Raw genomic sequence first — 20,502 nt, forward strand, 5'->3', positions numbered from 1 at the left:
ATATACACTATGATGCTAATAAAGAAATAAATGAAGACAAAAGAAAAACAATATTACGATGATGTAATAGGGAGAAAGGAGGAGACACAGCTCCGCCTCCTGATACTTGTATTAAATGGCTCCTCCAGCGACTTTTCTCGGAATCAGTTCTTAGTTCACATCGACATCATGCTGGTGACTCTCTGTGCTATCATCACTGCTCTAACATGTAAACACTTTGACTTATTTTGCACACATATTTTAATGTCAGTGTGTTTCTCTTGACTCCATGTCTTCTTGTTGTTTGCAGGTGTGAGTAGTGTGACGGTGCTGACACAGAAACCTCCTGTTGTGTCAGTGAGGAAAGGAGAGACAGCCACCATGGACTGTAACCTGGGGACTGTTACTGACTCTGCTGCCTTCTGGTATAAACAGATTCCAGGAGGAAGTCCTCAGCATGTGGTGAGGTTTCGTCATACCTGGAGTTCTCCATACTATGGCTCTGGATTCTCTTCCCCAAAATTCACATGTACTCATCAGTCAACAACAGATTATCGTTTGATCATTAAAAATGTGGAGGAGGGAGACTCTGCAGTCTATTACTGTAAGACATGGGACAGCTCTGTTAATGAGTACACATCACAGTGATTTACACTGTGACAAAAACTTCCTCACTATTACTTCTGCTTTTTGTGCACAAACTCGGTGCACCAAAGGCACACAATTAGTTCTTAAATATTGCTCTGTTAAATTTACCCATTGTATTTTTTTTTTCATTTGCACTTTCACTTTAAATAAACAAAGCACCAAAATAGACACACATTCTTCACACATAAAACCTCACATCATCAGCTTTTAATATTATTGTACTGTAAAACATGTTTGATCAAAAACATTCTCACATTGTTAACTAGTTAATCTGATTTCAAGCCACAGTAAGAAAAAAATGAGACCACACAAATCCTCTTTATTTTACAGTTCAATAATTTCACTAATTCATGCTTCACTAAAATTCAGTCAAAATAAAACAAGACTGCATCAAACTCAGATCAGGTCCGCTAGTTAAAGAGAGTTTTTATTTTGAATCAGCTTTAGTTTTGGATTGATTGTGTTAAAAGTTGTCATTGTTGTGTTTAAAATTTTAAACCTTTCCTTAAAATGCAGGCACGTTCCATGTAAGATTCTGGTTTCCTTATTTAGTAAGGAATGTTTACTTTCTGCCGTTTATGGGCTCCCCTGTACCTTGTATATAGTGGACCATTAAAGGGGGTTGAGCCATATATGGGGTGAAGGGAGATGACCCTTTTATGACTAGGGATGTTGTAAACATATATTTTGTAGCAGGAAGTCACGTATACAGAGACACATACACACACACACATTCACTCACATGCTCGCACACACACACACACACACACACACACGGTGCCTTTGTGACACACTATATGGGTTTTACAATTGAGTGTTGTGTGTTTACTGAATACAAGGCTGCGAGGGGAGTTTGGAGTTGGCTACAGGCTGCTTGTGTAAGTTCTGTGAGTGCAACCTCCCCTTGCAAGTAAAGCGAACGAGTGGCTCTTGTGTTCTGTTTGTAGTCTCTCGTGGTCTGATTCCAGCAGGGTCGTATGTTTAGACCCAACATTTAGTTCATCAGAAGCATGTTCATGAGGTAAAAAGAGAATGTAAACATATACAGATCAGTGAATTTCTCTGTGTTTATTTATTGCCATTATTTTTTCCTACAATCATGATGTCAGAATGTCCCAATGAATAGTCAAGGACCAGAATGTGCATTTAGAATATGCCTCTTTACTGCTTCTGCTGTTTGCTCAATGCAAAGTTTACATGTTAGAAATCAGAATAAAGTAAAATGTTTAAGTCATGTGTTTATTTGTAGATATTCAAAGGAACTGATATTTTTGCATTCACTCAAAAGCATTGGATATACAACATTTGTCTTCCTTTTTAGTAAACAAGATTACATTTTCAAAGTAGCCACTAACATAAATTTAGAATGACAAACCTGAAATTGTTACATTTTAGTAAGGTGAAGATACAAGAACATAATCAACGTGTAACCACATTTGTGAAATGTCCACTCTAACTTTGTTAAATAAATACAAATAAATATGTAAAGAAATAAATACAATGCAGTGAAAATGCATGCTGTTCTATATTTGTAGACTGGCGAGTAACATTACACAATTCTGCATGCACAAAACCTCCTCACAATGTATATAAAACATCACCAACTCTGCAACATTGTGTGTGTGTCCTTTCTATAAAATGGATTGCCTCGATAAAAGCATTGAATTAAAAACATTCTTTTTTACTTTTTAGTGAACAGAATAATTTTACACTTAGTGTGAAAGTAGAGACTAATGTAACATTTAGTGAGGTAAATATAGAAGAACCTCAACATTATCCAAAAATGTCAAAATGTCACATTAACAATTTCTAACAGTGTTCTCTAGACAGTGATACGTTTAAATGTAGAAAAATTTAAATCAAGGTTTAATTTTTGAATAAAGCACAAGATTAAGTATCAAATGTAACCAACTGTAATCCTGTCTCATTTTGGATGTGAAGAGAGTAACTATTCCAAAATTCAAAACAACAAATAAACAAAAAATGAACAATGAAAAAAAAGAAGATGACAAAACGTTACCAACACCATTGAGAACACTAACAATATTAGTAATACAGGCAAAACAAAAAAAAACCCTCCAATGCTCCTCCTCCTGTTAGTTGTATTAAATAGCTCCTCCACCATCACCTCTCCACTCAGTTGTTAGTCCACACTGACAACATGCTGGTGACTCTCTGTGCTCTCATCACTGCTCTAACATGTAAAGAGTCTAAAATATACTGAAGAATAGACCTCATGCTATATTCAAATGTCAGTGTGTTTCTCATGACTCCATATCTTCTTGTTTGCAGGTGTGAGTGGTGTGACGGTGCTGACACAGAAACCTCCTGTTTTATCAGTGAGGAAAGGAGAGACAGCCACCATGGACTGTAACCTGGGGACTGTTACAAATAATGTTGCTGCCTGGTATAAACAGATTCCAGGAGGAGTTCCTCAGTTTGTGCTGTATTTTTATCATAGCTATAGTTCTCCAACCTATGGCTCTGGGTTCTCCTCTCCCAAATTCACATCCACTCATCAGTCAACATCAGATTATCGTTTGATCATCAAGAGTGTGGAGGAGGGAGACTCTGCAGTCTATTACTGTCAGACATGGGACAGCTCTGTTAATGAGTACGTATCACAGTGATTTATACTGTGACAAAAACTTCCTCACTATTACTTCTGCTTTTTGTGCACAAACTCAGTGCACCAAAGGCACACAATTAGTTCTTAAACATTGCTCTGTTAAATTTATTCATTGCATTTCTTTCATTTGCACTTTCATTTTAAATAAACAAAGCACCAAAATAGACACACATTATTCACTCATAAAACCTCACACCATCAGCTTTTAATATTATTGTGGTGTAAAATATGTTTGATCAAAAACATTGTCAACATGTTAATTCTAATCAGATTCCAAGCTGTAGCCTCTAGCTTCAGAGAGAAGAAGCATGTTAATGAGGTAGAAAGAGAATGTAAACATATACAGATAAATGAATTTCTCTGTGTTTGTGTATTTCTATTGTTTTTTCTTTTTCTTTTCTTTTTTTTAGATAATCAATGTATCTAATTTCTTGTTATGAAAGAGGAATATATTGCTTCACTGAGTGAATGGGTTAAATGCAGAGAGGAATTTCCGCACGGGGATCAATAAAGTATACATTATTATTATTATTATTATTATTATTATTATTATTATTATTATTATTATTATTATTATTATAATAAACCATATAATGTCATGTTACGGCTGTGACAGGAAGGATTAGGACCCAAATGCAGGACTCGAACAAAAGGTTCAACTGAAAAAGGCAGCTTTATTTGCTGTGACAAAAACCCGGAATATTACAACTGAGAAAAACAAAACTGGAAATTAGAAAAACACAGAGCTAGAAGTTATCCGGTGCCACAGAGAAAACACATAGCAATGAGGGAGTATGATGGTACAACATAACAATAGACAGAGGAAAACACAGGGCGTAATACACAGGGAGTAACGAGGGAATCAGACACAGGAGGAGAGCACATCTGGGAGCAATCACACATAACCGGACGTGAAGGAAGCACAACTGGAAACATTAAGAAAGAACACGAGACTATCAAAGTAAAACAGGAAGCAGGAGAAGGAACGGAGATACAGACTTGACACAAAACACCGACTGACAGCGGAGACAGAGCGAACATGGGTCACGGAGACAAGAGTAACTAACAGTCACAGGGAGACATGACTGACTGGGGAGACACAGGAGATGAACGAACACAGAGACAAGGGAGACTTGACAGGATACGAAGAACACAGCGCAGAGAAAACACGGAGGAAGAGACTAAACACAGGCTGAGATGAACACTAAGGGAGGGAGAACTAAGATCACTGAGAACTTGAAAGGAAACCAAAATCATGAACAACAGTAATCAAAGAATATAAATCCAAAACCTGACTCGCAGACCCAGGACCATGACATATACACTGTTTAAGTCATTTATTAGTTTTTGAAGAGCATTTACAAAGAAGATTATATGAAATCATTGAGATTGAAACAATAATGCTCATACAAAGGCAATTTTCACTGTATGAAATTATACGCCATCAAACTGTTTAACTCCTCTCTGGAGGGGAGAGGGAGGGGCAACAAAGGAGGGGGGAACAACTAAGCTGTAGTGCCTTTTCACTGTGCAATACTTTTTGTTAATAACCAACGGTGCAATAGACTTCAATACTTGAAATGTGCAATACTCTTTATTTATATATGTCTCTGTATTTATATATGTGTATATATGGTATTCTGCTCACATTCTGTAACTTCTGTCGGTGCTGTGCTATTTGGAAACCGAATTTCCCAGAGGAACCCACCCGAGGGATTAATAAAGTTTTTTCTTATCTTATCTTATCTTTATCTTATCTTATAAATTATTTATATTGGTAATTTAAGTCTTTTATAAAAGAAGGCTGTTTTTCTGAAACTCCTCTTTCAGTTCTGCTCTCCTCTGTGTCTTTATAAGTGTCATTGATTACCACTTCATAATTAAACAGGCGGAGACAGGAGACTCCGCAGTGTATTACTGACACACATGATGACATGATAATAATGAGTAAGTATCACAGTGATGTACTAAAATGTACTCACTATTACTTGTGCTTTTTGAGACTGGGCCATGTTAAAATAAAAGAGCTATTAAGAAAGCTCAAGAAGAATTATAAAAATATGATCTTCTCGAAATTAAGTGAATGTCTCTATTTAAAAAATTTCATGATGTGATATTATAGTATATATATTATATCGGAAATCTGTTCACTATTTTTATTACAGATTATATCAGTAAGGAAGCTGACTAAATATTAACTGATAACTTATGGCAAAGAGGTGGGATTAAATAAGTGTGTACTTCTTCCCACTCCCTTTATACATGTACATGAATCAGAACGGTAGCAATATTGAAATGTACTGACTTTCATATAGTATTTTTCTCTCTCTTATTTTCTTTACTAAATGTACCTGTATATTGTTTACATGTTTGAAATAAATTAACAATAACAAAAAACCCACCACCTTGAAACCTTTTCCACATTTGTCAAAACATGAACAGTCAATCACCTCAGGTCTGTGATGAATGAATACAAAGCTTTCACCATCCCTGAAGACCAAGTCATCAAAAATATTCAGTTTGAAGTAATTTGACTGAAAACATTAATTCAGTGATGGACTATTCTGGAAAGTGATCAATCTAGAGTTGTGACTGACAAAAGTACAAAGAGTTTTGATGAGATTTGAGCCAATGCGAGAAAAAAAACACTGAAAAAACACTGAATTACTGACTCATTAATGACTCATTTTAACATTTATCACTACAAAAACACAAATGATCATACACACAATGCTAACAAACACAAAAATGTGTATGCTGCTCTATGTGATTTGTTTTAATAATATAGATTTGATGTATACTAGTCTATAGTGATAAACTCTGATAACTGTTGCACTGCAGGTGCAACACATGTGGCAATAATCAGACTAAAAGGATTGTTACACAATAAGGTTGTGTAAAATAGATACATGTAAATGAAGAACTGTCGCCTGTCAAGACAATGTTTAAAGTGAAAATGCAGCTAAATTAAAGTTTAGTTGATAATCAATCATAAACACACTTGGGTAGAAAGAAAATGTAACGTGTGAGCATAAAGACATCAGTGATAAACATTTGTTTCTTTTACAACAACTTTTTTCAAGAGTAGTTTCTTATGACAAACATGAGTGTAAATGATGAATATGAATCAGAATGAATGAAAGTAGTTTTGCTGAACCTCCTCCTCCTTTGGTTTCCTCTGTGTCTTTATAAGCTCCAGTATCTCCTCTCACAATCTTACTCACAACTCATCTGAACAGTAAAGATCATTTACACCTCACACTGACAACATGCTGTGGACCCTCTGCACTCTCATCACTGCTCTAACATGTAAGATCTTCTTCTCATTTCTGTTTTTATTCCATATTTAGAGTTAAACTTTTACCTTCAGTTTTTTCTGTTTCCTGGCAGATGTTGATGCAGTGATCGTGTTGACCCAGACACCTGCTGTTCACACAGTTTCTCCAGGTCAACAAGCTGTTCTCAACTGCAACATAGAGAGATATGATGGGAATTATGTTAGATGGTATAAACAAGTTCATGGAGAGGCTCCTCAGTATGTTCTAAGATTTCGTCATTCTGACAGCTCACTTGAATTTGGAACAGGATTCTCCTCAGACAGGTTCAACTCTAAATCCTCATCAAACATTGATTACCAGTTCATTATCAAGCGAGCAGAGACAGGAGACTCTGCAGTGTATTACTGTCAGACATATGATGACTCTGCTTCTGCACCCGTATCACAGTGATTCAGGCTGTGACAAAAACCTCCTCATTAGTACTTCTGCTTTTTCAGACTCTATCACTTACAGATTATAGATTCATCAAGAAAATTCTAAAGAAAATGCACCACCTTCAGATACTGTGTTTTTAAATACTGGATTTCTAGTTTTTTGTTCTTTAATTAAAAATATAAAAAGGAAAACAATAAAAAAAATTCACAAATTATCAGATAAACCAAATTACATGTTCTCTCATACAATTTGGTGCAATTCTCACAGCAGAAAAGCCCACTGTGCATGCTCGTCTCAGAACAATTAGCTGTGCAAAAGACACTTCAACAATGAAACTGTTTCACATTTGTCAAAAACATCAATAGTCAGTAAATTATTTAAACTCTGTGATGAGTGAATGTAAAACTTTGACTACACTACAGAGTCATCAAAATGTTTAGTTTTTTTTTTTTTCCTCAAAACATTACTGACCTTTGATAGAGTTCTGCAGAGTGTAAGCTTAATGTAGAACAAAAAAAATCAGAAACAAAAATGAAATGTGAAGAATGTCTTTGAAACTTTACATAACTGATGAAATGGAGAAGAGCAAAATAATACTCGTCAAACTCTATGCATGAGAAAACAGACAAAGAAAACACATAACAGTATAATCCAGTAAAGTCACACTACATACATTCAGCAACCACTTTATTAATTATGCCTCTTCCACTGCTCGCCACAGTCATCCAAATATCTAACCAGCATTTCACATCAGCAGCAACTCAAAGCATTTACGCATGCAGGTATAAGACTGCTGAAGTTCAAACTGAGCATCTTTGAAAGCCCATCTGACCTTGAAGCAGATGGGCTACAGCAACAGCAAGAAATTTTATCAGACATTTTATAGACACTACTCACAGGTCTAACTGTTACATTAGAACTGCAGTTTACCTGAAGTGTCGTTAACATGCGGTTAAACAAAAATACAAAGTGATACTGAAGTTAGTTTAGAACTTTTAGACCATCTTCATTTACGTTTAGTTTGTTCAGATCATAAACATATTTATGAGGCAGAAGGAAAATGTAGAAGGGTGAGGTATAGACACTAGTGATAAATGTTTGATACTTTTACAACCACTTTTCAAGAACATTATTTTTGTCAGACATGGTGATTAAGCATGACTTTGGTAATCCTGATGGTTTGATTGATTGTAGTTATTGTATTATTATTGTATATATTTTTCTATCATTTGTACAAAAACATGATTAATATTGTAGTAAATAATTAATATAGATAGCTGTGCAGTCCATAGGGGTTTTATTTACAACATTACGAAAACTAAAACTTATTTTATTTGCAAAAGCAAACAGAAATAGTATTGTCATGGGACCGAATGGACTGTACCAAAACTGGAGTCTGGCGCACGAACCCAGAACAGGGACAGCAGGTGGTTTAACAATATTTTATTGGTTAGGCTTAGACTTTGGAAATGTGGCAAGGAAAAAAGCAATGAAACTTAGAGCTTGACGTGGCATGGCCTGGGTAACGTGGCTAAGGGAACGCAGAACTAGAGAGAGAACGGAGCCTAAGATGTAGACTGGAGCTGGGCAGTAAGCAGTCACACTGAGGAGAGAGGACAATGGAGTTAGGGAAGTAGTGGAGGGAGCCCTGAAGTGGTAAGCAATTTGTATTGCTATTCTTACTTGCAGGAGGAGAAACAGAGCAATGAGAGGAGGGCAATGGGGATCTGTGGTGAGCAGATGTAGTGTGATGGCAGGAGGGCAGGCAGGTGAGGCACAGAGTGATTTCCAGAGTGGTGGCTTGGTATCTTAAGTCTTAGAGTAGAGTGTGACCCAAAGGTTTGAGCCAAGGTGAATCCAGGAACTGCGGCAAAACAAAGTTTAGTTAACAAGGTAAATCACAGAGACCGTTTTATCATGAGGTTGATGACAAATTGGGGGTGAATGAATGTCAGCGTGAGGCTTAAATCACTCTGGCTTGATTGCCTGCAATTGACTCAAGGTGTGCAGGAACTGGAGGAGGTGGCCCCCGCCCAGGGGTGGATCCCAGGTAGGTTCAGGAGCCTCATGGAAATTCCAGCCACCCACCACAGACCATGACAAGTACATTCCCATAACAAAACATACTTTGTTATTGATGACCGATAAATAAAAAGAAAAAAAAGAATACAATACAGTTCTAGAATTGTGTTGAATGGGATTATTTTACAACAAACTAATGGCAACAAATTTAATTGTCATGGCGGGTTATGCCGCTGTGTTTGTTGAACAGACCAAAGAGCAGACACAAAGGGACATGGAACTCAGGGTTTAACAAAAGACGAGCATATATTGTGGCTGATAACATGAATAACAAACTCAAACGAAGGCAAACAGGGGCGAGAGCTAAATGGAAACCTAAACTGGGAGAAGTAAAATAACTGAGACAGAGATGAGACCGAGGAACTATGAATCGACTAAGACAACTATGATAACTGTGAATACCTGCAGGGAGTTAACACAGATGATCCAACAAAGACTGAAAGGACACACACAGACTAAATATACAGAAGGGAGATTAGGGGAAGTGGAAACACATGAGGAAACAGCTGACACAATAGACCAGGGGTAAATGGTTCTTATATAGTGCTTTTGTACTCGTTCTGAGCACTCAAAGCACTTTATACAACTAATTCATTCACCCAATCACACCCATTCACACAAGCACTTTCTTCTGAGCTCTTAAGTGCTAAGTATCTACCATTCATACACATTCACACTGCGATGGACGCATCGGAGAGCAACATGGGGTTAGTATTGTGCCCAAGGATATTTGGCATGCAGACTGGAGCAGCCTGGGATCGAACCACCTTCTGGTTAGTGGCTGACCTGCTCTGCCACCTGAGCTACAGCCACCCCAGGGGTGTCGAACTCCAGGACTCGAGAGCCGGTGTCCTGCAGGTTTTAGATCTCACCCTGGGTCAACACACCTGAATCAAATGATTAGTTCATTACTAGCCCTGGAGAACTTCAAGACATGTTGAGGAGGTCATTTAGCAATTTAAATCAGCTGTGTTGGATCAAGGACACATCTAAAACCTGCAGGATGCCGGCCCTCAAGGACTGGAGTTCGACACCTGTGCAATAGACCATAATGACAGGTAAGAGTAAAATAAGCACACAGAACATAGAAACAAGACTTTCAAAAAAAGGGAAACATGATGGGATGCAGACATGATACCAACCTGACAACATGAACCAAAAAGGGAGAGTAAAAAATAAGGGGTGATGACACGAAAGGGCCTAAAAACAAAGGAGTAAAACAGCCACGTAGGCCTGAGAGAAATTAGGTAGATAAGCAAAAAAAGGAAACTAGATCACAAATAAATAACAAAATACAATGAAACTCAAAACACTGGGTCACATGACCCAGGACCATGACATTAATAACAAAAGCACTAATTTGAAATTAATGACATGAATAAAGATTTTTTGAGTACTTGGGTTTTCTCTTATTCCAATAGTATTACAGCAGTGTTACTGAAGTTAAAAATAAATTTTAAGTGATGAGAAACTGGCCCAACAGTTTTCTTTGAAATGAAAGAAAATAATTCACAGTAGCTGACATGTTATGCAGAAACCTGTAGAATTAAATCCTAGAAAATTTTAAAAAGAAGTTCAGTGTTGGATTATTATTTCAATATATTTTTGCAGACTGTTTTTCATTACAAATATTCTGTTTATTCCATATTGACTCCTGTTGATTGATTTATTTTGTTTTCATTGCTTAATTTGTAATTTCTCATTCTCTAATTTCCTTTGATTTTTCTTTTCTTTTTTAAAAAAATGTTCTTCGTGTATTTTCAGGCTCCAGCCTCCCTCCTCCTGTCCTGACAGTCTTCCCTCCGTCCAGTGCTGAGCTCCAGTCCAACACAGCTTCTCTGGTCTGTCTGTCCAGTCAGTCTGTGAAATTTGCAGATGTGAGCTGGTTTTCTGGTGGGAGTCCAGTGAGCAGTGGGATCTCTACCAGCACTGCTGTTCAGAGACCAGACCAGACTTACCAAATCAGCAGCTCTCTGACCATCCAGACATCAGACTGGAACATGGATAAGGTTTATACATGTAAAGTGTCCTTGGGCTCACAGACTTTAAGTTCAAGTTCAAATTTTATTCACCACATGCAGGTTGCCCTGCAGAGGAATGGACCCGCCCCCCAACCTTACACACACAACACAGACATCTCATGGGGATACAAGTCGGAGAACGGTTACGTTACAGAAAACCACTGAGTTTTTGTTCGGCTCCAGCCTTGAGCCCACAGCTGGCACCGAAGGGATAGCCACATTATGATGGTGGTTTTACTTTAGTGCGAACAACTCATGAGAATTTCAAAGCTGTTCTTAACACTCCGACACTGGTCTCTCAATCTCCCGTGGGAGAGCCACGAGCTTCTCCATGATGTTATCAAACTTGCGCTCCGTGGTCTTGTCATTCTTGTGCTCAAAGAGCAGATTCTGAGAACTCACGACCGCAGTGAGCTGCTCCATGATGTGATCCAACTTTCGCTCAGAGGTCTTATTCTGAGTAGTCACAGCAGCCGCAAGCTTCTCCAAGATCTTATCCATGCTGCATTCAGTGAGCCCATTCTGAGAAGTCGCGCCTCGTCCCATCATTTCAGCCTTTGGGGGGGGTTTGAACAGCTGGTTCCGCTTTCTTTATTCTTCGATAAGCCAGGGCCAAGCCAGCTCCGATCAGCAAGAACCCTGTTATCATGGTTCTGAATAGATATCTTCAGCGTCCTCGATCGACAGTCCCGCCAGGCACACGACCCTCCAGTTATGCCAACCGTCCATCGTGTATCCGGCAGGGAAAGTACCTCCAGGACACTCGGGCTCACCCGAGCCCAGACTTCTCGTTGAGAAAAGGGTGTCAATAGCATTCAGGGACCAGTTGATCAAATCCATAATTCTCTTTTAGGTTTTAGAGAACAGACTGTGAGAGAGTGTTCCAGGGAAAGTAATAAAAAAAACACGAGACTAGACAAGGACATAAGAGCTAAGCAGGAAAGATAAGGGAGAGGAGGAGAGGAGAAAAGTGCGACCGCCTTCGCCAAGAGCCAAACGATTTTACACAAAATTATCAAGAAGTCAGAATGTCCCACTGAATAGTCAAGGATCAGAATGTGCATTTACAATATGCCTCTTTATGCTTCTGCTGTTTGCTAAGTCTGCATGTTCTGTCTACCTTATATAGCATGTAAAGATCTAGAGAAACGTATTCATGTATTTATCACTTCAAGACCAGATTATTGTTACTCTCTTTACTTGGGACTCCAATTTTCCCTCCTTCAGCGATTGCAATTGCTAAAAAATGCCGCAGCACGTCTCTTATCCGGCACTAGAAGGTATGATTCCATCACCCCGTTCTAGCCAACTTACACTGGCTTCCTATTAAATATCGATTTAATTTTAAAATCTTATTGTTTACTTATAAAATTCGAAATAATAGGGCGCCAAATTACTTAGCTGATCTCCTCTGTCAGTATAGCCCTAAGAGAGCACGAAGATCACCGGGTCAACTGCTCTTAGTGCAACCTAGATCTCAGCTGAAGACTGGAGGAGACCGTGCCTTTGCTGTTGCCGCACCCAAATTATGGAATAATCTTCCTCTTGACATTCGTGCATCTGAGTCTATTCAATCTTTTAAATCACATCTAAAACCTTACTTGTTTAACCTAGCATCCGAAGCTAATTAGAGTGATTTTCATCCGGCTCTGCATTTGCATTTTGTAATTATTTTATATCTGTAGTTTATATTTTTTATATTGTGATTTTATCTGTGTTATGGTATTACTGGAAAGCACTTTGGTGTACTTTGGTCTTTAAATGTGCTATACACACAAATTTGATATGATACATGTTAGAAATCACAGTAAAGCAAAATGTTTAAGTCATGTGTTTATTTGCAGATATTCAAAGAAACTGCTATTTTTCATATATCAATAAAAGCACTGGCTATACAACATTTGTTTTACTTTTTTAGTGAGCAAGAATACACTTTCAAAGTAGCCACTAACATAAAATCAGAATGGGGCGACTGTGGCTCAGGGGGTTGGGAAGCGCATCTGTAACCAGAAGGTTACAGATGCGCTGTACGGTCGCCGATCCCCGGGCTCTCTGTCCTGGTCGTTGTGTCCTTGGGCAAGACACTTTACCCTACTGCCTACTGGTGTTGGCCAGAGGGGCCGATGGCGCGATATGGCAGCCTCGCTTCTGTCAGTCTGCCCCAGGGCAGCTGTGGCTACAACCGTAGCTTGCCTCCACCAGTGTGTGAATGCGAGAGTGAATGAATAGTGGCATTGTAAAGCGCTTTGGGTGCCTTGAAAAGCGCTATATAAATCCAATCCATTATTATTATTATTAGTAACCTGAAATTGTTGCATTTTATTAAGGTGAAGATATGAGAACATAATTAACATGTAACCACATTTAACTGTTTAACTCTAAAGAAATGCTCTGAAAATGCCTGTTTTTCCATATTTGTAGGCTGGAGATTATCATTACACAATTCTGCTTGAAAACTCAAAGGGAAAGGTGACACTGGTTCAAAACGTCAGTTATAAATTTGTAAATAAATCTTCACACTCAGTTAGTGAAGCATCACATCTCTCCTCCTCCCTCTCTTCCTGTCCAGGATACATCTGCAGGTCTCGGTATCTTTTATAACTTCATGCAAATGAAGTCGTGTCAGCTCTCTGTAACATTAGATGAGACTTTCCCTGACTATAAAATGTGATTTATATTATTATATTTTCAGGCTGCATTTCACTATAATTTGGTAAATTAAAGGCAGTTTACCTCTTTGGTTTGGTCTATGAACTTCTCATAATAAACTAAACTAAATGGAGTCCAGCTCTACTCTCAACTCTACTCCTTTACAGTTCACTTGGTCTTCAGGAAGTTCCTGTATGCTCTCTCCTCATGAGTATTGTTGTGCACCAGTAGGAACCCGGAATCCACTGCATCAGAGAAACACACTCCTCCGCCGTACTGGAGGATTTGGAGTCCATGTTTTTCTTCATACTAACAGCTAAGACACTGACCATAGCCAAATACAAAACTAGTGAAGAAACACTCAGAAAAAGTAAAAGGGGAAAATGCCAGTGACTTCCACGTGTAAAATCATTTGTTTTGATTGTTCTTTCATCATTGCCTGTTGTGCACCTGTTGTTGATTGCATTAAGACTAAATCAGCTGAAATTGATTAACAATCGAACAAACCTCTGCTACTTGACTGATCAGACCAGAAATTTAACTTACTTGATGCGATACTCTTAAAAAGTGTTTCTTTAATTTTTTTGGAACAGCATATATTTCCTGTGCTTCCCTTTCACTGGATGTTCTTATGGTTTTTCATAGTTTGGAAATTTTAAGCTGAAAACTTAATGTTTCTGCAAATAATGCTAATATCATTACTGTCATTTTCTAGACTTTTATGGCATTTGTAGCTACTGAACACTGTGTATTTTCAGGCTGCAGCCTCTGTGCTCCTGTGCTGATTAACAACCCCCTCTGCTACTTGACTGCAGCTGGGGCTGATCAGCTAATGAGGCTCTCCCTCTATCAGGAGGTGACTCGGACTGGAGGAGAGAGCTGTGCTGGGAGAAAAGCTGCAAAAGCAGTCTGATCAAGTTAGTGTGAAAGTAGTCACTAACGTAACGTTTAGTGAGGTAAATATACAAGAACCTCAGCATGATTAAAAATATCTAACAGTGTTCTCTAGATGGTGATGAATTCAAATTTAGCAAAAGTTACATCAAGGCATATTTTTTGAATAAAGCACAAGTTTAAGTAAAATATAACCAACTATAATCCTGCCTCACTTTAGATGTGGAGATAGTAACCATTATAAAATTCAAAATAACAATCAAACAAACAAAAAAGAAATGAATAAAGGGAAAAAGAAGAAGAAAACAGAAGACATTACCAACATCAGTGTTTATGAAGATAATGTTAATGATACAGGTTAGAGAAAGGGGGGGAAATCCAGTGCTCCTCCTCCTGTCAGTCTCTCTGAGTTTCAGTGATATATTTAATGGTTCACACCTCCTCTCCTCTACAGAAGGAGTCTAATCTCTTTCCAAATTACAAATCCATTCTCAACACACACTGACAACATGCTGGTGACTCTCTGTGCTCTCGTCACTGCTCTAACATGTAAAGAGTCTAAAATATACTGAAGAAAAGACCTCATGTTACATTTAAATGTCAGTGTGTTTCTCTTGACTCCATGTCTTCTTGTTGTTTGCAGGTGTGAGTGGGGTGACGGTGCTGACACAGAAACCTCCTGTTTTATCAGTGAGGAAAGGAGAGACAGCCACCATGGACTGTAACCTGGGGACTGTTACTGGCAGTGCTGCTCGGTGGTATAAACAGATTCCAGGAGGAGTTCCTCAGTTTGTGCTGTATTTTTATCATAGCTCTAGGTCTCCAAGCTATGGCTCTGGGTTCTCTGCTCCAAAATTCACATCCACTCATCAGTCAACATCAGATTATCGTTTGATCATCAACAATGTGGAGGAGGGAGACTCTGCAGTCTATTACTGTAAGACTTGGGACAGCAATAATGCTGTATCACAGTGATTTATACTGTGACAAAAACCTCCTCACTCATACTTCTGCTTTTTGATGCTCTTTTTTTCACATACTGACAAAAGACCCATTCAACAAACTCAGTTTTAACCCACCACCTTCAAATAGTGTGTTTATTGTTATTTTTTATTTATTTTAATGTTCATCAATGAAAACTCAACAACTTCAGATAGTCTATTAATAAACACTGAATTACTCTTTTTGATACATTTTAACTATCATCACTTAAAGTATATAATATCGAGGAATATGATGACCACCAAAAACACAAATTGCCATATATATGAACACAATTATGTGCGTGTTTTTAAATAACAGCAATTTCACAAACGGTTGTCTAAAACTCTGATAACTGTCACAATCTAGCTGCAGTAAATGACAATAATCAGCCTAAACAGATACTGTTAATGTTGCACAATGAGGTTTAAAAATGTTTCATATGAAGTAAAAATGTAGCTAAATTCAATTATATCTGTTGCTTCTCTTCTCTCTACAATTGTTTTCATATCTCAGATGAATATTAAAGGATATTTACACCTCACACTGACAACATGCTGGGGACTGTCTGCTCTCTCATCACTTCTCTAAAGTGTAAGATGTTCTTCTCATCTGTTTCATAGCCCATGTTTTTGGAGAAAGACATTTCACTCATGTTCTTTCTGTGTTTGTTGGCACATGTTAATGCAGCGGAAGTGTTTATCCAGATACCTGCTGTCCACAAGGTTTCTCCAGGTCAAGAAGTTGTTCTCAGCTGCAATATGGTTGAATTATGTTAGATGGTCTAAAAAAGAAGGAGGGGTACCTGGGTTTTGTCATTCTGGCAGCTCACTTGGCGTTGGAACAGGTTCTCTGTCCCCAGAGGTGGGAAGTAACCAAGTAGAAATGCTTACTTACTGTACTTAAGTACAAAGTTTTCAACTAGCTGTTCTCAACTGGAACATTGAGAGAGATGATAGGAATTTTGTTAGCTGGTATAAACAAGTTCTGTATGTTCCAAGATTTCTCCATTCTGACAGTTCACCCAGCTTTGAAACAAGATTCTCCTCAGAAAGATTCAACTCTACGTCCTCATCATCATCTTATTAAACATTGGATTGCTCATTTTTTAAATTCTTTTTTTTTTTTTTTTTTTTTTTTTTACCGTTAACCTGCTCAAATACAACATTAAAAAGGCTGAACGCTTTTATGTCAGCTGGTACAAACAGGTTCCTGGTTCTTCTCCTCAGTTCTGAGATTTCATCATTCTCACAGCTCACCTGCAATTTCAGCAGGATTCTCCTCAGACAGACTAATATCTAAATCCTGACCAAACACTGATTTCAAGTATATTATCAATCATTCAGAGACAGGAGACTCTGCAGTGAGTTCCTGTTAGACATTGGAAGACTCTTCCAATAAAGCTGGTTCATAGTGAAGCAGACTGTGGCCAAAATCTTATTGAGAGACAGTACAGCTTTGATTAATGCTGGCCAATAATGAGGACTTTATTAAATCTTGCACAAAACAAGTGACATAAAAGAACAAACATGACTACACACAGAGAGACACAGTTATAAAATACAAACAGATTGATGAAGTGAATGAGATGTTGACAGTGAAAGTTAGTCTCTACAGGATGTTTCAGTTCCTCTCCCCTCATCAGTGACAGTCAGGAGGTTTTTGTACAGCCATGTATACAAACTGAATCACTGTGGTATTCGGACAAGGCACCAAGCTGGTTGTGACAAGTAAGTACTTTTTAACTGATCATAAAACAACAGAGATTTTGCAAAAATCTGCTGATGACTACTTAATTCAATATGTTTCTTGTTCAGCATCATTTTTTATGATTTTGTACAATCTGAAATAGTTTCAGGTTGTCTCATATACAGGAGACATGAATTACATGTTTAAAAAATGTGAAATGGGGTCAAACCAGTTCTCTTACAATGGTGTGAAATATGTTGTTTTTCCGTTCTTATTGCTTCTAATTTGTGTTTAGGTTGGTATTTCAAAAACATACATAGGCCCATTTTCTCTTTCTTCAATAGTTGTTAACACTGTTACTGAAGTTCAAAATTACTTTCAAGTGATTAGAACCTGGCTGTACACTTTTCTTTGACGTGAAAGAAAATTACCCATATTAGCTGACATGTTATGCAGAAACGTGTAGAATTAAATCAAAGATATCTTACATGGAAAGTTAAACAGTAACTAATCATATTTTATTTGGTAAAAATATAAAAAGAAATTCAAACAATATGTTGGATCCATATATTTTAGTATTGTACAATAGTTTTGTTTTCTTCTAACTTCATAACAAATGTTATGTTTATTCCATATTTACTCTTCTTGATTTCTTCTGGTTTTATGACTTCATTTCCAATTTCCTTCTTTCCTTTCATTTATCTTTTTTTGTTTTCTGAACATCTTTCATGTATTTTCAGGCTCCAGCCTCTCTCCTCCTGTCCTGACAGTCTTCCCTCCGTCCAGTGCTGAGCTCCAGTCCGACACAGCTTCTCTGGTCTGTCTGTCCAGTCAGTCTGTGCCTTTTGCAGATGTGAGCTGGTTGGCTGCTGGGAGTCCAGTGAGCAGTGGGATCTCTACCAGCACTGCTGTTCAGAGACCAGACCAGACTTACCAAATCAGCAGCTCTCTGACCATCCAGACATCAGACTGGAACATGGATAAGGTTTATACATGTAAAGTGTCTTTGGGCTCACAGACTTCAGAGAAAACCATCAAGAAGTCAGAATGTCCCACTGAATAGTCGAGGACCAGAATGTGCATTTAAAATCTGCTTCTTTACTGCTTGTGCTGTTTGCTCATTACAGTCTTTACGTGTTAGAAATCAGAATGAAGCAAAAGGTTTAAGTCATGTATTCATTTGCTGGTTTTCAACAAGTATTTTCAGGAATGTTGCATTAAATAATAAAAGCATTGATTAAAAAATGTCTTTTCTTGTCAGTAAATAAGAAATTGTGTCACTGTGTTGTGGTAACATAAATTTAAAATGATTAAAATGAACTCTTAAATGTTAGAGAGGGGCACATAGAGGAAAAAAAAGCACTCACAAGCACACCATTTTTTAAATGTCTTCTTCCCATAGTTAAAACACAAGTATATTCTGATATACAGACTGTGTAATATTTGAACACTAGAGAGCATCATTTAACAATACTTCCTGAGTATGAGAGAGGGCAAGTGTCACTGGTTTAAAATGTTGGTTGTAAACTTGCAAATGAATCTTCACACTCAGTTAGTGAAGCATCACCTCTCTGCTCTTCTGTTTCTTCAGGATGCACCTGCAGGTCTTAGTAACTCATTTATAACCTCAAGTAAATGATGTATCAGCTCTCTGTAAAATAAAATGGAACTGCTGTTTTTAATGGAAATGTTTCAGTTCATATCATTTGATCATTCAGAGACAGCTGAATACTGTTAGACCATGACACATGAAGGCAATCCATTTCTTCCACTTTTATGAAAAGGCGTCTCCTTTAAACATTTGCAAGAAAGTTATCTTCTCATAAAGATTTCCCTTTATATAACAGTTTTGCTATTTTTTGCAACCTACAATGAGCAATACTTTAATTACTCCAAGATACAGCACAATGGCATCTACAGGGATTTCACAGCCTAGTTTTTTTCTTAGTGTTAGACATGTATTGTCCCAGTATATTTGAATTTTAATGTCTACCCAAAGATTTTGTGGGTAGGTGGCATTCATGTGACCACACTGTTTCCTGCTTTTGTCACCCACATTCCTTGCTTTTAAGGTCTAAGAAACACACAAATTCAATTTTTTCCAAGTAAATTCTCTTCAATTCTTTGAGTTTGTGTGTCACCCACAAAGATTATCAATCCTCCTTTGCTATTTGTATGTCTAGTTCTTTTTCCCATTTTGTTTTAATGTAGGTATTATTCCCTTTGTGCTTCTGGAGGAAGCGTATATTCTGATTATACGCTTCAATCAATAAATATATATATATATATATATTATGTTGCTAATATAGACAAATGAAGACAAACGAAAAAACGGAGACACAGCTCCTCCTCCTGATCATTGTATTAAATGGCTCCTCCAGCACCTTTTCTCCAAATCAGTTCTTACTTCACACTGACATTATGCTGGTGACTCTCTGTGCTCTCATCACTGCTCTAACATGTAAACATTTTGACTTACATTGCACACATATATACTGATGTCAGTGTGTTTCTCATTACTTCATATCTTCTTGTTTTTTGCAGGTGTGAGTGGTGTGACGGTGCTGACACAGAAACCTCCTGTTTTATCAGTGAGGAAAGGAGAGACAGCCACCATGGACTGTAACCTGGGGACTGTTACTGGCAGTGCTGCTCGTTGGTATAAACAGATTCCAGGAGGAGTTCCTCAGTTTGTGCTGTATTTTCGTTATGACTCTAGTTCTCCAACCTATGGCTCTGGGTTCTCCTCTCCAAAATTCACATCCACTCATCAGTCAAGATCAGATTATCGTTTGATCATCAGCAATGTGGAGGAGGGAGACTCTGCTGTCTATTACTGTCAGACATGGGACAGCTCTGTTAATGAGTACGTATCACAGTGATTTATACTGTGACAAAAACTTCCTCACTCCTTACTTCTTCTTTTTGTGCACAAACTCAGTTCACCAAAGGCACACAATTAGTTCTTAAATATTGCTCTGTTAAATTTACCCATTGTATTTTTTTTTTCATTTGCACTTTCACTTTAAATAAACAAAGCACCAAAATAGACACACATTCTTCACACATAAAACCTCACATCATCAGCTTTTAATATTATTGTGGTGTAAAACATGTTTGATCAAAAACATTCTCACATTGTTAACTAGTTAATCTGATTTCAAGCCACAGTAAGAAAAAAATGAGACCACACAAATCCTCTTTATTTTACAGTTCA

At 37.6% G+C, this 20,502-nt stretch overlaps 1 protein-coding gene across 3 annotated transcripts; it reads left to right on the top strand.

The window, feature by feature from the left end:
- Nucleotides 1–155: 155 nt before the first annotated feature.
- LOC146388483 (immunoglobulin lambda-1 light chain-like) lies at nt 156–18,967 on the top strand. Of its 3 annotated transcripts, none has more exons than XM_084925827.1 (4): nt 156–208; nt 290–617; nt 17,295–17,326; nt 18,026–18,967. In XM_084925827.1, the coding sequence occupies exons 1-4, from the start codon at nt 169–171 to the stop codon at nt 18,346–18,348; spliced, it is 723 nt and encodes a 240-aa protein (XP_084781953.1). In that variant the 5' UTR covers nt 156–168; the 3' UTR covers nt 18,349–18,967. The 3 variants fall into 3 exon arrangements, with proteins under 3 accessions (XP_084781953.1, XP_084781952.1, XP_084781954.1); XM_084925826.1 differs by lacking the exons at nt 156–208; nt 290–617 and adding exons at nt 2,768–2,828; nt 2,920–3,245 and having other exon boundaries at nt 17,293–17,326; nt 18,026–18,964; XM_084925828.1 differs by lacking the exons at nt 156–208; nt 290–617 and adding exons at nt 15,087–15,164; nt 15,259–15,578 and having other exon boundaries at nt 17,293–17,326; nt 18,026–18,966.
- The last annotated feature ends 1,535 nt before the right edge of the window (nt 18,968–20,502 follow it).

The sequence above is a fragment of the Perissodus microlepis genome, chromosome 4 (assembly GCF_051167445.1).
Source record: "Perissodus microlepis isolate ML-2025 ecotype Zambia chromosome 4, ASM5116744v1, whole genome shotgun sequence".
NCBI classification, from domain to species: domain Eukaryota; kingdom Metazoa; phylum Chordata; class Actinopteri; order Cichliformes; family Cichlidae; genus Perissodus; species Perissodus microlepis.